This window comes from Phascolarctos cinereus, unplaced genomic scaffold, assembly GCF_003287225.1.
Source record: "Phascolarctos cinereus isolate Bilbo 61053 unplaced genomic scaffold, phaCin_HiC Scaffold_1;HRSCAF=81, whole genome shotgun sequence".
Taxonomy (NCBI): domain Eukaryota; kingdom Metazoa; phylum Chordata; class Mammalia; order Diprotodontia; family Phascolarctidae; genus Phascolarctos; species Phascolarctos cinereus.
Genome location: NW_027555514.1, coordinates 247,500,926 through 247,517,840, shown reverse-complemented (window position 1 = coordinate 247,517,840; position 16,915 = coordinate 247,500,926). Strand labels below are relative to the sequence as shown.

At 35.6% G+C, this 16,915-nt stretch overlaps 1 protein-coding gene across 1 annotated transcript in view; it reads right to left on the bottom strand.

Moving 5' to 3' along the window:
• Positions 1–16,915, bottom strand: part of OTOGL (otogelin like) — a 194,923-nt gene that overhangs the window by 19,940 nt on the left and 158,068 nt on the right. Inside the window, exons 43-48 of the mRNA XM_078150389.1 lie at positions 14,083–14,295; positions 13,532–13,636; positions 11,910–12,017; positions 8,721–8,822; positions 7,822–7,926; positions 7,676–7,716 (exon numbers count right to left, since the gene is read on the bottom strand). Of these exons, the coding sequence (XP_078006515.1) occupies positions 7,676–7,716; positions 7,822–7,926; positions 8,721–8,822; positions 11,910–12,017; positions 13,532–13,636; positions 14,083–14,295 (674 nt within the window). The remainder of the gene's footprint in view (positions 1–7,675; positions 7,717–7,821; positions 7,927–8,720; positions 8,823–11,909; positions 12,018–13,531; positions 13,637–14,082; positions 14,296–16,915) is intronic.

The window sequence follows — 16,915 nt, the reverse complement described above, 5'->3', positions numbered from 1 at the left end:
AATGTGTATATAACATAACATGTGTTCATTCAACATTAAGTGTCTAATATGTAAATGATACTACATGAGGCAATCAATCATCATTTAGTGCCTGCCTTGTACAATGAGAAACAATGTTAAGTTTAGCTACATGGTCCTTGTTTTCATGGAACTTAATACTCTAGTGACTTACTGAGTGAAGCTACACTGTCCAAAAAAGAGATAAAATTGATACCAAAAGTGCTTAACATTCCTGGACGTGGAGCTCAGCCAGCTATAATTCTGTAAAATTCAGGGAATTAAATAAAATTTCTCCACTTGAAATATTATTAATCTACAGGTTCAGGGCTATGTCCCTCCCTCCAGTGTTATAAGACCATTACAAAGAGGGCTGGGGCAGTTGGGTGGTACAGTGGATAAAGTGCCAAGCCATAAGTTAGGAAGATTCCTCTTCTTGAGTTCAAATCTGACCTCAAACACTTACTAGCTGTATGACCCTGGGCAAGTCACTGAACCCTGTTTGCCTCAGTTTTCTCCTCTACAAAATGAGCTGGAGAAGGAAATAGCAAAGTGCTCCACTACCTTTTCCAAGAAAACCCCAAACAGGATCATGAAGAATCAGACACAACTGAAAACAACTGAATGACAACAACCAAAGGCTATCTTTTAAAGATCTGATGTAGAGTACCACTTCCAGGAGCCAAGATGGAGGAGCAAAAAGGTAGTCACTTTCACCCTCCCTTATCAACTTCTGAAAACCCAGAAAATATCACCCCAGAAAAAAACCCTGGAACAGCTGAACTAGAAGAAAGACGGGGAGCAGCAGTACAGCAGCCCAGCAAATGGGTCTCCCAGTGCCTCAGCAAAAATAAGAGAAGCAGAACTACAAGGGGCCCCACATGGATAAGTACCCTTCAGTATTCATCTAAAAGGAGCTAAAGGACACAACCTAAAGGCTTCCTAAAGCCCCAGCCTTGCTGGTTCTAGCCCAACACCAGGTGAGCTGTCTCAACCCTGCAGCCTCCAACTGGCAACCAGGAAGAAATCCTGAAGCCTAGGTGGTAGAGCAGGCAAACACCAACACCTGGACCTCTGAGTGCCTCAGTAAGGGAAGGGGAACCGATGGAGGCCAGCTTGGAAAACCACCAGGTGCCTCAGCACTGTACCATAAAGGAATCTCCTAGTGCACTAGCAGAAACGAGGGAGGCAGCACTGCAAGGGGCCCCAGGCAGATAAACACCCTGCACCACCCATCTAAAAGGAGCTGAAGAAAGCTAAAGGAAAGGAAAAGCAGGCAACCTAGAATTGCCTAAAAGTTCGAGTGTTGCTGACTCCAGCCCAACACGAAGTAAGCTGCCAAAACCCTACAGCCTCTAATTACCAACATAAGAGGCCCTAGCACACAAAGCCAGTGACCAAGACCTAGGCTCCCAACACACAAAGCTTGGGTCAGCGCTGTCTGTTCCCCAGCAGGAGAGCTCATTCTTTTTAAAGACCAGGGAATAAAGAAACACCATGAGTAAAAAGAAGCATACCATAGATTCATATTATGAGAAGAGTGAAGATCAAGACAAATTCTGAAGAGGAAAGCATTGTCAACAAATCCACATGTGCAATGTCAAAAGGAAATATGAACTGGTCTGAAGCCCAACAAGCCTTCTTAGAAGAGCTCAAGGATTTTAAAAAAGTCAAATGAGAGAGGTAGAAGAGTCCTTAAAAAATACAATTGGCCAAGTGGAAAAAAAGTACACTGAGGAAAACAAGTCCCTAAAAAACACAATTGGCCAATTGAAGAAGGAAGTACAAAAACTAACAGAAGAAAACAATCTATTAAAAACTAGAATTGGAAAAATGGAAACTAATGACTCTATGAGAGAGCAAGAATCAAACAGAAACAAAAAAATTAAAAAACAGATGAAAATATAAAATAACTTATTGGTAAAACAACTGACCTGGAAAATCGATTCAGGAGAGACAATTTAAAAAGTATTGGACTACCTGAAAATTATGATGAAAAAAAGAGCCTGGACAGCATCTTTCAGGAAATCATATAGGAAAACTGCCCTGAAGTCCTGGAACCAGAAGGTAAAATGACCATAGAAAGAATACATCTCTCACCACCTGAAAGAGATCCCAAATTGAAGATGCCAAGAAATATAATAGCAAAATTCCAAAATTACCAGATAAAAGAGAAGGTGCTGCAAACCACCAGAAAGAAACAGTTTAAATATCATGGAACTACAGTAAGGATTACACAGGACCTTGCAGCTTCTACATTAAAAGTCCGCAGGGCATGGAACATGATATTCCATAAGGCAAAGGAGCTTGGATTGCAGTCAAGGATCAACTACCCAGCAAACATGAGCATGATTTTTCAAGGGAGGAGATGGATATTCAACAAAATAGGAGACTTCCAAACCTTCCTGATAAAAAGACCAGAGCTCAACAAAAAATTTGTTCTTCAAGTACAAGATTCAAGAAAGACATAAAAAGGTAAATGGGACAGAAAGATACAATATGTTGTTAATAAGGGTGGATTGTTTACATCCCTACAAGGGAAGATGACACTTGCAGATCTTGAGAACTATATTGTTATTTTACCATGTTAAAGGAGTATACATAAAGGGGTGGATATTAATTGACTTTGATGTAATGATAAAAAAAAATCTAATCAAGTGGGTTAAATGGATCCAAGTAAGTGGATTAGTCTGATCCTAGAAAAGGTACTGAGAAAGGAGGAGGCAGACAAGGGTAAATTACATTACAGGAAAAGACACAAAACTCTATTACAGCACAGGGAAAGAAGGGGGGGTGAGCATTGTTTGAACCTTACTCTCATCAGATTTGGCTCAAGAAGGGAATAACATAATTAGTTAGGTATAGAAATCTAACTTGCCCTATAGGCAGTAGGAGGGAAAAGGGGAAAGAAAAGGGAGGGGGGATAGAAGGGAGGGAAGAAACTGTGGGGACAAAGGGGAAGAAAAGGGAAAGGGATAATAGAAGGGAGGAGGGGCTGAAGGAGGTGGTGGTCAAAAGCAAAACACTAGTGTGGGGGGAAGGAGATAGGAGAAAGAAAAGCATAAAGAGGGGGGGAAACGATGGAGAAAAAGACACAGACAGTAATCATAACTGTGAATGTGAACAGGATGAACTCTCCCATAAAACAGAAGCAGATAGCAGAATGGATTAAAAACCATAATCCTACAATATGTTGTTTACAGGAAACACATTTGAAAAAGAGTGACACATACAGGGTAAAGGTAAAAGGCTGGAGCAGAATATATTATGCTTCAGCTGAAGTAAAAAAAGCAGGGGTAGCAATCCTGATCTCAGACAAAGCAAGAGCAAAAATAGATCTAATCAAAAGAGATAAGGAAGGAAACTACATCCTGCTAAAAGGCACCATAGACAATGAAGTAATATCATTACTAAACATATATGCACCAAATGGTATGGCATCCAAATTCTTAGAGGAGAAGTTCAGGGAGTTACAGGAAGAAATAGACAGCAAAACTATACTAGTGGGGGACCTGAACCTCCCCCTCTGCACTAGATAAATCTAACCACAAAATAAACAAGAAAGAAGTTAAGGAGGTGAATAGAACATTAGAAAAGTTAGGTATGATAGACCTCTGGAGAAAACTGAATGGGGATAGAAAGGAATATACTTTTTTCTCAGCAGTACATGACACATACACAAAAATTGACCATGTACTAGGGCATAAAAACCTCACAATCCAATGCAGAAAGGCAGAAATATTAAATGCATCCTTTTCAGATCATGATGCAATAAAAATTATATGTAATAAAGGGCCATGGAAAGATAGACTAAAAAATAATTGGAAACTAAATAATCTAATCCTAAAAAATGATTGGGTCAAACAACAAATCATAGAAACAATCAATAATTTCATTCAAGAGAATGACAATAATGAGACAACATACCAAAACTTATGGGATGCAGCGAAAGCAGTTCTTAGGGGAAGTTTTATATCTCTAAATGCTTACATAAATAAAATAGAAAAAGAGGAGATTAATGAATTGGGCATACAACTAAAAAAACTAGAAAAAGAACAAATTAAAAATCCTCAACTAAACACCAAATTAGAAATATTGAAAACCAAAGGAAAAATTAATAAAATTGAAATTAAGAAAACTATTGAACTAATAAATAAAACTAAGAGCTGGTTTTATGAAAAAACCAATAAAATAGATAAACCTTTGGTTAATTTAATTAAAAAAAGAAAGAAGAAAACCAAATTACTAGTATCAAGAATGAAAAGGAAGCTACCACCAAGGAAGAGGAAATTAAAACAATAATTAGGAATTATTTTGCCCAACTATATGCCAACAAATTTGACAATCTTAGTGAAATGGATACATATTTACAAAAATATAAATTGCCCAGATTAACAGAAGAGGAAGTAAAATACTTAAATAACCCCATCTCAGAAAAAGAAATTGAACAAGCCATTGATGAACTCCCTAGGAAAAAATCTCCAGGGCCAGATGGATTTACATGCAATTCTATCAAACATTTAAAGAACAATTAATTCCAATACTATATAGACTATTTGGGAAAATAGGTGAAGAAGGAGTCTTACCAAATTCTTTTTATGATACAAATATGGTGTTGATACCTAAACCAGGAAGAGTCAAAATAGAGAAAGAAAATTATAGACCAATTTCTCTAATGAATATAGATGCAAAAATTTTAAACAAAATACTAGCAAATAGATTGCAGCAACTTATCACAAGAATAATACACTATGACCAGGTAGGATTTATACCAGGAATGCAGGGTTGGTTCAATATTAGGAAAACTATCAGCATCATTGAGCATATCAACACAAAACCAACAGAAACCACATGATCATCTCAATAGATGCAGAAAAAGCTTTTGATAAAATACAACACCCATTCCTATTAAAAACACTAGAAAGCATAGGTATAAATGGAGTCTTCCTTAAAATAATAAATAGCATCTATCTAAAACCTTCAGCAAGCATTATATGTAATGGGGACAGGCTAGAAGCATTTCCAATAAGATCGGGGTGAAACAAGGATGTCCATTATCACCACTGTTATTCAATATTGTACTGGAAACCTTAGCTTTAGCAATAAGAGAAGAAAAAGAAATTGAAGGCATTAGAATAGGCAAAGAAGAAACAAAGCTATCACTCTTTGCAGATGACATGATATACTTAGAGAATCCTAGAGAATCAAGTAAAAAACTACTTGAAATAATAAACAACTTTAGCAAAGTTGCAGGCTATAAAATAAACCCACATAAATCATCAGCATTTCTATATATTACCAACAAAGCCCAACAGCAAGAGATAGAAAGAGAAATCCCATTTAAACTTACTGTAGACATTATAAAATATTTAGGAGTCTACCTCCCAAACAAACCCAGGAACTCTATGAACACAATTACAAAACACTTTTCACACAAATAAAATCAGATCTAAATAATTGGAAAAACATCAGTTGCTCATGGGTAGGCCGAGCTAATATAATAAAAATGACAATCCTACCTAAGCTAATTTACTTATTCAGTGCCATACCAATCAAACTACCAAAAATTATTTTATAGAGTTAGAAAAAATAATACAAGATTCATTTGGAAAAAAAAAGGTCCAGAATATCAAAGGAACTAATGAAAAGAAATGCAGGGGAAGGTGGCCTAGCAATTCCAGATCTTAAATTGTATTATAAAGCAGCAATCATCAAAACTGCTTGGTACTGGCTAAGAAATAGGGAGGTGGATCAGTGGAATAGGTTAAATATGCAAGACACAGTAGTCAATGACTATAGTAATCTATTATTTGATAAACCCAAAGACCCCAGCTTCTGGGATAAGAACCCACTCTTTGAAAAAAACTGCTGGGAAAACTGGAAAAGAGTATGGCAGAAACTAGGCATAGACCCAAATCTCACACCAAATACCAAAATAAAGTCAAAATGGGTTCATGACTTAGATATAAAGGCTGATACCATAAGTAAACTGGGAGAACAAAGAATAGTTTGCCTATCAGATCTATGGAGAACAGAAGAATTCATGACCAAACAGGAGATAGAGAACATTATGAAAAGCAAAATGGATAATTTTGATTACATTAAATTGAAAAGTTTTTGCACAAACAAAGCCAATGCAACTAAAATTAGAAGGAGGGTAGAAAATTGGGAAAGAATTTTTACAACCAGTCTCTCTGATAAAGGCCTCATTTCTAAAATATATAGAGAATTAAGACAAATTTATAAGAACACAAGCCATTCCCCAATTGATAAATGGTCAAAGGATATGAACAGACAGTTCTCAGATGAAGAAATTAAAGCCATCTATAGTCATATGAAAAAATGCTCTAAATCATTATTGATTAGAGAAATGCAAATCAAAACAACTCTGAGGTACCACATCACACCTATCAGATTGGCCAACATGACAAAACAGGAAAATGATAAATGTTGGAGAAGATGTGGGAAAATTGGAACACTAATGCATTGTTGGTGGAGTTGTGAAATGATCCAACCATTTTGGAGAACAATTTGGAACTATGCCCAAAGGGCTACAAAAATGTGCATACCCTTTGATCCAGCAATAGCACTTCTAGGGCTATATCCCAAAGAGATCAAACAAATGGGAAAAGGACCCACATGTACAAAAATATTCATAGCAGCTTTCTTTTTGTGGTGGCAAAGATTGGAAATTGAGAGGATGCCCATCAACTGGGGAATGGCTGAGCAAGTTGTGGTATATGAATGTAATGGAATACTATTGTGCTATAAGAAATGATGAACAGGCTGACTTCAGAAAAACCTGGAAAGACTTATGGTCTGATGCTGAGTGAAGTGAGCAGAACCAAGAGACTTTGTACACAATAACAGCCATGTTGTGCATGACTAATATTGTAAACTGAACCCTTCTCAGCATACAAGGATCTAAGACATCCCAGAGGCCTCATTGGAAAATGCTGTCCACATCCAAAGAAAGAACTATGGAAGTGAATCGCTATCATTTTTTTCCTCTCTGTTGAGTTTTTTTCCTTTGATGGTTCCTCCTATTGGTTTTAATTTTTACTTACAACTTCACTAATGTGAAAATATGTTTAATAGGAATGTAAATGTATAGCCTATATGAGATTGTGCGCTGTCTTGGGGAGGGTGGTGGGGAGGAAGGGGGAGAAAAATTTTAAACTCAAAAGCATATGGAAGTGATTGTTGATAAATCAAAAGAAAAAAAGATTTGATGTATTGCAAAGAACACTGGATATGGAGTCAGGACATGAGTTCAAATCACAGCTCTCACACTTACTTAACTTGTTAAGACAATTGACCTTTGTGTACCAAAGTTTCCCCTTATGTCATAAGAAGACTGGATAATGTTCTCTTCCAGCTCTAAATCCCATAATTCTATTTAAAGAATACACCAAGAATCATGGATTCACTTAGAATAATATCTAAAAGCAATATTAGTTTTATAATTTTTTTTTAAAATTAACATTAGACTTAGCTCTTCTAAGCAATGCAAGGATCTAAGATATCTCTAAAAGTCTCATTATGGAAAATGCTATCTACATCCAGAGAATGAACTATGGATGGAGTTTGAATGCATATCGAAGCATACTATTTGCTCTTTTTTTTCTTCATTTTGATTAACTTTTTATATAGTCCAATCCAAAATAAATGTCCTTACCACATTACAAGTTGGCATAACAATCTTTTCACAGCTGCATTCTAAAGAGGGGAAAAACCAATATGTTAACATCAATCAAAATAAATTAATGTGAAACGCATTAACATATTGGTACATTAAAGTATCCAAAGATCGAGGTTAGTTACCACAATGCCACTCTGGACAGCATTGTCCTGATACATTTCCTTTCACAAGTTGCCTGTCCTCTGGGCAGTTAAGCAGAGGTGGGGAGCAAAGATTCTCCTCACAGACTAAAAGCAAAAAACAAAGAAAAACAAAAATAGTAACATGCATCAAGATGAATTCTATGCATAAACCTATTGTTTCTCTTGCCTCAACCCTCAATGATCTTCCCTAATGAAAAGGGCCCTTAATCAGTTAACATGAGACCAAAACTAAATTATTGACACTATTGTTCAGACACTACATTACTTCTTAGTGAGAACAAATAAAATCATTCATAGATGGTGTGGTACCTCTAATATCTATGCCAGATAAAAATAATGAGGCTTCCTTGGGAAATGGTGGCAGCAGGCAAGAGAGACGGGAAGAGAAAGGTTTGGGAACTCAGCTAGATATGAGACCCTCACTCTAAAGAGTAAAGCCAGTTCATCTGGGAATTGAGGACCCAGTTTGGGTAGCAGAGCCACAGTCCAAGTTAGGTATCAAAAAAAAAAAAGTAGTTAACCTGTGCCTGCAGAAATCAGGTATGGAATATATATGTGTGTGTGTGTGTGTGTGTGTGTGTGTGTGATATATATGTGTGTGTGTGTGTGTATACACACATATATACACATATATAATATGTGTATGTGCATGTATGTATACATGTGCATATGTGTATAAACACACAGATATGTGTGTATTTATGTTTATGTATTGTTGTATATGTATGTGTGTAAGTATGTATATGTGGAAACACACATATATACATTACACTGGTCGCACAGCAAACATCTAATTGTATTCTCTTTCAATATTCAAGTTGTCTCAATCAACAGCAAAAGCTAAACACATGATAATCTTTTAGCTAAAATGGACTTACCACAGTAATACTGAGGGCAACAGTGATGTGTGGTATTGAGATCCACAGTGAGAAATTCTCCCTCCATGCACAGTGGAATAGGCTCAGTGCAAGGTTCACAAACTGGAGGTAAAGACCGAAAACCACCAAAGAGAAAATTTGTACTAAAGTTACTTTAAGTTATTAGAATGTAAACTCCTTGCATGTCAAGATTGCTTCATTCTTTGTATTTATATCACTAACATTTAGCAAAGGCCCTGGAATACAACAGGTGCTTAAAAATGCTTTTAAAATTTTTGATTATTACTTCACAACTTTCTTGAAAAATATGCTCAAAAGAAGGTGTACAGTTTGCTTAAGGAAAAATAAAAGTAACTGAAGTTTTTAGCAGGTAAAACATTTGAAGTTTGGTTGATATTAGTATTATTAAGCACTATTTATATAGCCATAAGCTATATAATTATAAATCAGCAGACAACAAATCACTGTACCACTAATACAACTCCCCTCTCAAATATTCTTTAGCACTCTATGAATAAACTGTACTAGAGCCAGATTTTTTTAAGACTGGGTCTCTATTTCACTTAGGCCAGAGCTGCAGGGGACAATCAAAGGTCTGACACCAGCCCTGAACCAGCAGCAGAGTTTTGAGCTGCTTCATTTTCTAACCTGGGCTATTTGCTCTCTCTTAGGCAACCTGATGCTCCCCACACCAACTCACCATCTTAATGCTGAGTTGGCTCCCCATCAGCTTAGCTCACTGCAACTCAGAACACCCAAGCTCAAACTATCCCCAGTCTACCGGTTAACAGGCATTACAGGCATTAGCCAACACACCTGCCTAATCAGAACATTATCAAGGAGAAAATTGCTGCCCACAATCACTGGGACAAACACTATTCTATGAAAACTTAAGAACAATGTTTGTAAGAGGTATCACAAAGCCAAACACACATCATTTCCAAGCTATGTGGCACAAAAAAATTTCAAAATACGGAGACAAGTAGAAGCATTTAAAACCACGCAGAAATGGTATGACATATATATCATCCTGTCTTCTAATGGAATTGGGTCAAAAATGCTTTCAGTGAACTTACAGAAGATGGACTTATATGATGCCACTGATATTCAATTTAAAAAAGCAATTATTCAGAATCCACTGAACACTAAACACGTAGGACTTGTCTTAGAAAGGTTTCTATTTGAACTTTATGAAATATGAGGTAGCTATATTATTTATTAATAACATTTAATATATATTAATGTTTATTTTATACATAGAGTAAGTCCAAAAATACATGTAATGAACAACATTTGTGAGCTTCCTGATTTCTACAGAGGGGTGGGATGGGAGTGCCTTCTCATTTCTCTCTTTTTTCGAGCCATGCATGTTCTATAATTTTTCGACATTCATTTTATTTGGGGTTGTACTTTCTGTTTGTATTGTTGTAGGCATTGTGCATAGTGTTGTCTTGGTTTTGCTTATTTTACCCTACATCAGTGCATATAGATGCCTATCTATTAATCACATTTATCATTTTTTACAGCTCAATAATATTCTCTTACATTGATGTAACACAATTGGTTTAGCCATTCCCCAATCAATGGGCAGAAACTTTTTTTTCCAATTCTTTGTTATCACAAAAAGAAAAAAGCATTGCTATAAATAATTTGGTGTGTTTGAGGATTTTCTTCTTATCAATAGCTTCCTTGGGATATAAGCCTTAGTACTGGAATCTCTGGGTCAAGAGATAGAGATAACTTGGTCCCTCAATCTGTGTAAGTTCAAATCGCTTTCCAAAATAGACACTGATTTACAGCTCCACCAACAATGCACTAATGTGCTTATTTCCCCATAACCCATCTAAAATGACTATTCTCATCTTTTGCCATCTTTGCCAGTTTGCAGTGTTTCGAGAGAAACCTCAAGGTTATTTTGATTTATATCTCATTTATTTTTGTTTATTTGAAACATTTTTTTCATATGGTTGTTAATAATTCACAATACTTCTTTTGAGAATAATTTGTTCATATCATTTGACCACTTATCTATTGTAAAATGGATTTTTAGTATGGATATATATATGCGTGCATGTGTGTGTGTATACATGTGCATATAGTATTTGCATATGCATACATATATGTTTGTATATGTATACACACATATCTGTTCATTGTTTTTTATATCTTGGAAATCAATCTTTATTAGAGAAATTTGATACAAAGATCTTTTCCCATTCAATCACTTTTCTTCTTGTCCTAGATGCATTAATTTTCTTTGTATAAAGATTTTAGTTTCTTATAATCAAAGTTTTTTATTTTATCTTTTCTAATTGCCTCAATCCCTTTGGATATACCAAATATAAGTTTTTATATATTTATTGCATCATAAGGATAAACATTGCTTAAAAATGCATTTTTTCATCTTTGAGAAAGATATGAACAGGAGTTAAGGGCTCTCATTTTTCGAGCTCTCATTAGTAAAGTAGAAATTATATCTCTACTGACAGAATCATGCTTTGTGCCTCTCTCATTAAAGATGGTTATAGCTTACATCAAAGTTATCTAGTAATTAAGATAAAAGATAGTTCTGGAGAGTCATATCTTTAAAAAATGCTTTTTCTTAAAAGCAACTTGGCCCTTCCAGGTAATCTACAAAATTTTTTCTTTAAAATATAGATATTACATTGTAACAATATATAAACAAAAACCCCCCATTATTTTACTATTCCTACTCATTTTGATTCAGTTTCTAGCTTTTACTAGTTAAGCCAGGGCTTCTTAGCTTTTTTGTGTGTTGTGGACTGTTTGGACAGTCTGGTGAAGAGTAGGGAGCCTTTTTCAGAATATTACTTTTAAATGCATTAAATAAAATAAATCAGATTACAAAAGAAACCCTGAATATTTTGAAGGACATTTGTCAATTTTTTAAAATTCATCAATCCAAGTTAGTATCCCTGCCTTAGAGGAAGGTCATAACAATTGGTATAAGTTAGCTCAGTTATATCCATATCTGTAAATCTACTTTGTTGACATTTTAGAGGTAGATGTGAAATAAAGAGTTCACTGGTTCTAACAGCTTTATGCAGATATCCCTGAATTGAAAGATCAAAACACTTGGTGACAAGTTTTATAAAATCATTATCACATTAAGATGTCCCTAACCACTTTTTTCCTTCTTGTAAGTACAATGTACGAAAAATGTCTTACCACAAAAAGGGGAGAAACAGCAGGGTTCTCCCTGCTGAACTTGAATCTCAAATTGATCTTCCCTGCACTCTGATTGTGGAGCATCAGGACAAGCCAAAATGTCACATTCTACAGAAAGACAAATAAATTTTGTTTTTTAAAAAAAGGGGTACAATAATGCTAAAATAAAGCAAGATGGTTTTATTTACTTTTCTTTGTATTCAAAAAATAGCAATTTCCCAAATAACAACTTTTATTCATTTCCCTTTACTAAATATCAGAATTCTTTTCCAATTTACTCTATCACTATATAACATAGACAAATTTGAACACTACTTGACCAACAAATTATATGCAATATTCTGTACCCACAGTCATCCACGTCTGCCAAGGGAAAAGAGATATGTTTCCTTCTCTTTTTTTTCTGAGATTAATATTGTGATTAGTCATTGCAATATTAGTTTAATATCAGCATCATGATGATTAACCAGTTTTACAGACCCTAGTATTAATAGAAACATATAAGATTTCTATACGCCTAAAGTAAATTTTAAAAAATAAGATAAAATTGCCCTTAGAAAAATAAACAGATCTTGCTCTATAGAGTTCCTTAAGTATTACAAAGAATGACAAAAGAATCCACTACTCTGATTGGATGGTGTATTTCACTTACTTAAACATACAAGCCTTAATAATTTAAATACTTTAAATATTTAATGGTTTTAATAGCTTTAAACTACACTAAGACTTTGGAGAAACTTTGTATATACACATAGATACATTTATACCCTATATAGCTACACCTATGTATATATGCACACATAAATCTATACATTTAATTATAGATATGTATTGTCCCGTATGTATATGTGGGATATCTTTAGCTATGTACGGATATATGTATGTATGTATGTGTGTATATGTATGTGTGTGTATGTGTATATACATACACATATATAAAACATATGGATATGCACGTAAATGTGTGTACATGTGCATGTTATATATAATACCTGTGCATTATTATAATTAATACACACATATATATACATACATCTACATTATACTTAAAATAGATCTGTGATCTCTCAGATTTGAGAGTTCCTTCCAGTGATAAAGATCACAATCCAAATGTGTCCACCCATGACCCTTGCCCATGTCCCCCCAAGGTATATTATACATTTACATGTATATGTATGCCTGTGTGTACATATAATGTGTGTTTTATGTACATGATGCACATGCACATGTATTTGTATGTGATGCACATCATGTACATGCATATGTATTTTGTGTCTGTGCACATTGTTGTACAAGCATTGGTATTATACATTATATTGTCTGTGTATATGTATGCATATACGTATGTATATTTATGTATATAGATGTTTCTGTGTAGTGTGTATATGTGTGTATATATAATATGCTTATATGTATAGGTGAATATACATATACACAAATCTGTTTCTCTGTGTATAGGTGTGTACATGTTGTACATGTACATGTATATGTATATATCATAGTATATGTATATTTGTGCATGTGTATACATATCAGTTATGTTGTAACAATGGTTCATGTGTGTTGTATTTGTGTGTGTATGCATACATGTGTGCATATGTATATACTGAGGTATCACTTACCACACTGGTATTGTGGGCAGCAGTGAAGCGGGCTGTAACCTACAAATAATTTTTCAGTACTTTTGCAAATTGGAATATCGGTTTCACACAAAGTCATGTCACAGTCTGAGGGGAAAAAAAAATGAGGTCTAGACTTTAATGAATGTAAGAGTAGATCATCTCAATCTAACCTGGAGGAACAAGTTATTTCTAACACATATGTACATGCCCCCCAAATAAATAGAATGTAAAAGGAAGAGAAAGTATCCCCAAATATCACAGTTCAGAAAGTGAAGGTCATTTCAGGACATTTGGATTTTCATCCATTGATGATCATATAGAAAACTCCTTCCTGAATGTGAATATTTTTCTTTTAAATAACAATTGGAAGCAAGCTTCTACAAAGCTTGCTTTTGGACAGCAAAGCTGGCCTTGAGGAAAGGCCCAAAGATAAGTGTCTCAATTCTAGTGCCACACAAAACAGAGGCAAGATAAGGAGCCAGTGAACACCTGCTTTCCAGAAAGAATGTCCACTTTCCTTGGAAGCCAAAATCCACCTGCTGCATACATACCACACACTTTCTTTGGACAGCAGGACTGCATGTCTGTGATGGTGATGACCACTTCGCCTTCTCTTTCACAAGTTGGCGAAAACTCTTCATTACAGTCAGGCTCCAGAGGAGTTACGTTTCCATTTTCCAAACACTGATAAAGGCAGCACCCTTCCTCTGACCCATTCCAAACCTCTCCAGGAGAGCGGGGCTGGCCCTTATTGTCAGTACATGCTAACAGAAATAAATGGTGTTATAACTGCTCTGATCTGATTACTACAAAAGGGAAAAAAAATACATCTACAGGGTTTTTAGTTCTACATTCTAATGTAGTACAAAAGGCAATGTCATCAGCTCAAGTTCCCTGCCTAAGCTTTATAAAAGAGATAAGGTGTTGTCTAGAAAAAAAGAGTACTGGCCTTGGAGTCAGAACAATGTGGGTTTGAATCCTGCTTCTGACATTTATAAGCAGTGTGATGGACAAATCAGCCAACCTCCCTGAACCTATGTTTTCTCATCTGTGAAATGGGAGAGTACAGTACCTGCCTCACAGTTGTATAATGGTCAAAGCAGAAGTGCTTTTCACAACTTTAAGGATTACACAGATGCCAGCTATTATTGCTGGTCTTAAAGTCTTATCTTTTTCCATACGATAAAACTTTTTCTTTGGTACATAGCCACAAATTTTCTTTCCTAAGATTTCTGGGATGTTTTTTCTTTTTTTTATGAATAAGTCAAGTCAAATCAAGTCAACAAACATTTATTAAGAGCCTACTATATGCCAGGCACTGTGCTAAGTGCTGGGTTTACAAAGAAAGGCAAAAATGAAAACACAAGACAAAAAATACCCTGCTCTCCAGGAGCTTGTAGTCTAATGAGGAAAACAGCATGCAAAATAGCTATGTATGAACCAGATATAGACAGGATAGAATGGAGATAATGTCAGCCAGTATTAAGGGGGTTTGGGGAAAGGCTTTACGCAGAAGGTGGAATTTTTGCTTTGGCCTGAAAGCCAGGAGGCAAAAATGGGGAGGGGGAAAATTTCAGGTATAAGGAACAGCCTATTAAAATTCATCAAGTCCAGAGATGGAAGAGGCCGGCATCACTGTACTGCTGTGTGTGTGTGTGTGTGTGTGTGTGTGTGTGTGTGTGTGTGTGTGTGTGTGTGTGTGGTGTGTGTGTGCGTTTGTGTGTGAGGAAGTTTGGGTGGAAGAAGGCTGGAAATGTAGGAAAGAGTCAGGTTATAAAGATTTTTAAAAGCCAAACAGAAAGTTTTATATTTGATCCTAGAGGTGATGGAGAACCAGTGGAGTTTTGGTTTTTTTAATTGGGGAAGAGAAGAGAGAGAGGCATGGTCAGATTTGCTCTTTAGGAAGACAGAAGTGACAGCTGAGTGGGGAGGATAGACTAAAGGCAGTAGAGGCTTGAGTGGGGAGATCAACCACAAAGTTACAACAGTAGTCCAGGTGTAAGATGATGAGAGTCTACACCTGGGTAATGATGGTGGTATTTGAAAGAAGGGGGAGTACCTGAGAGATGTCCAAAGGTAGAATCAGCAGAACTTGGCAACTGATTAGATATGAGAGCTGGGAGACAGTGATCTGTGCAGGCCTGGATTGCAAGCCTGGGTGATTGGAAGGATGGTAGTAACCTCAGCAATAAAAAGGGGGTCAGGAAGAAGGAAGAGTTTAGGGGGAAGATAATGAGTTCAGTTCTACAAATGCTTAGTCTAAGATGCATAAAGGATAACCAGTTTAAGATGTCCAAAAGGCATTTGGGGTTGTGACTGAAGTTCATGGGAGAGGTTAGGGCTGGATAAACAGTTCTGAGAGTCAACTGCATAGAGAAAAAATAATTGAATTCCTGGGAATGATAACAAATAGTCTTTTATGCATTTTAATTTTGTAATTTGATCAATTTTTATTTTATCAAGAAATTCATAGTAAATCACAGCTCTGCTCTTTTCTTTCTGTATGAACCTGTGAGAATAAATTAACCTTTTGGGCTTCAGTTTCCTTGTCTGTGAAATGAGAGGCGGGGGCGTCAGGCTCACTGAATCTAATTCATTCCACTTACGAACTACAGGATCATAGACTCATAGATCTAGAGTTAGAGATCATCTAGTGTAACTTTTTTACATCATAGAGAAGGAAGGAAACTGAAACCTGTAAAGGTTATGTGACTTGTCCAAGGTCAAACCTAAAATATAAAACCAGGATTTAAACCCTGAAGCTCTAACTGTAAATCTGGCCCTCTTTCCACTCTTCCATGCTTTCTCCCTAAATCTATGAAACTGATATTTTGAAAATGACAAATTGCTACAAATAAACAGAATTAGAAATAAGGAGAAAATGACTTTAAAATTTTAAGGTCATGGTACCTCTTCTGTAAAATAAATAAATATTTATTGTCACAATGGTTTAGTTGATTGAAAGCTGAGCCCTGACTTCAAGGCTGGGTGACTCCAGGCCTCTGAGAGGTTCAAGGTTCTCATCAGTAAAATGGGGGTGATGATAATAATAGCTTTTTGAGTTGTTATGATAATCCAAGATAATTCAGTATATCCCAAACTATGCTAAGATATTTGGGATACCCCATATATGTAAAATGCTTTGTTGCTTTTATTATTGCATAATTAAGTAATGAGTATAGGAAGTTATAGTATAATGGAATGGAAACTTCCTTTGGAGCCAGAGGACCTAGAATCAGGTTCTGCTATGCTGCTTAGTATCCATGTAACCATGAATAGATCATTTAATCACTCTGAGCATCAGCTTCCTTATCTGTGAAATAGGTATGCTAATAAATACTAACATCAACCTTACACAGCTTTTATGATGATAAAATAAAATGA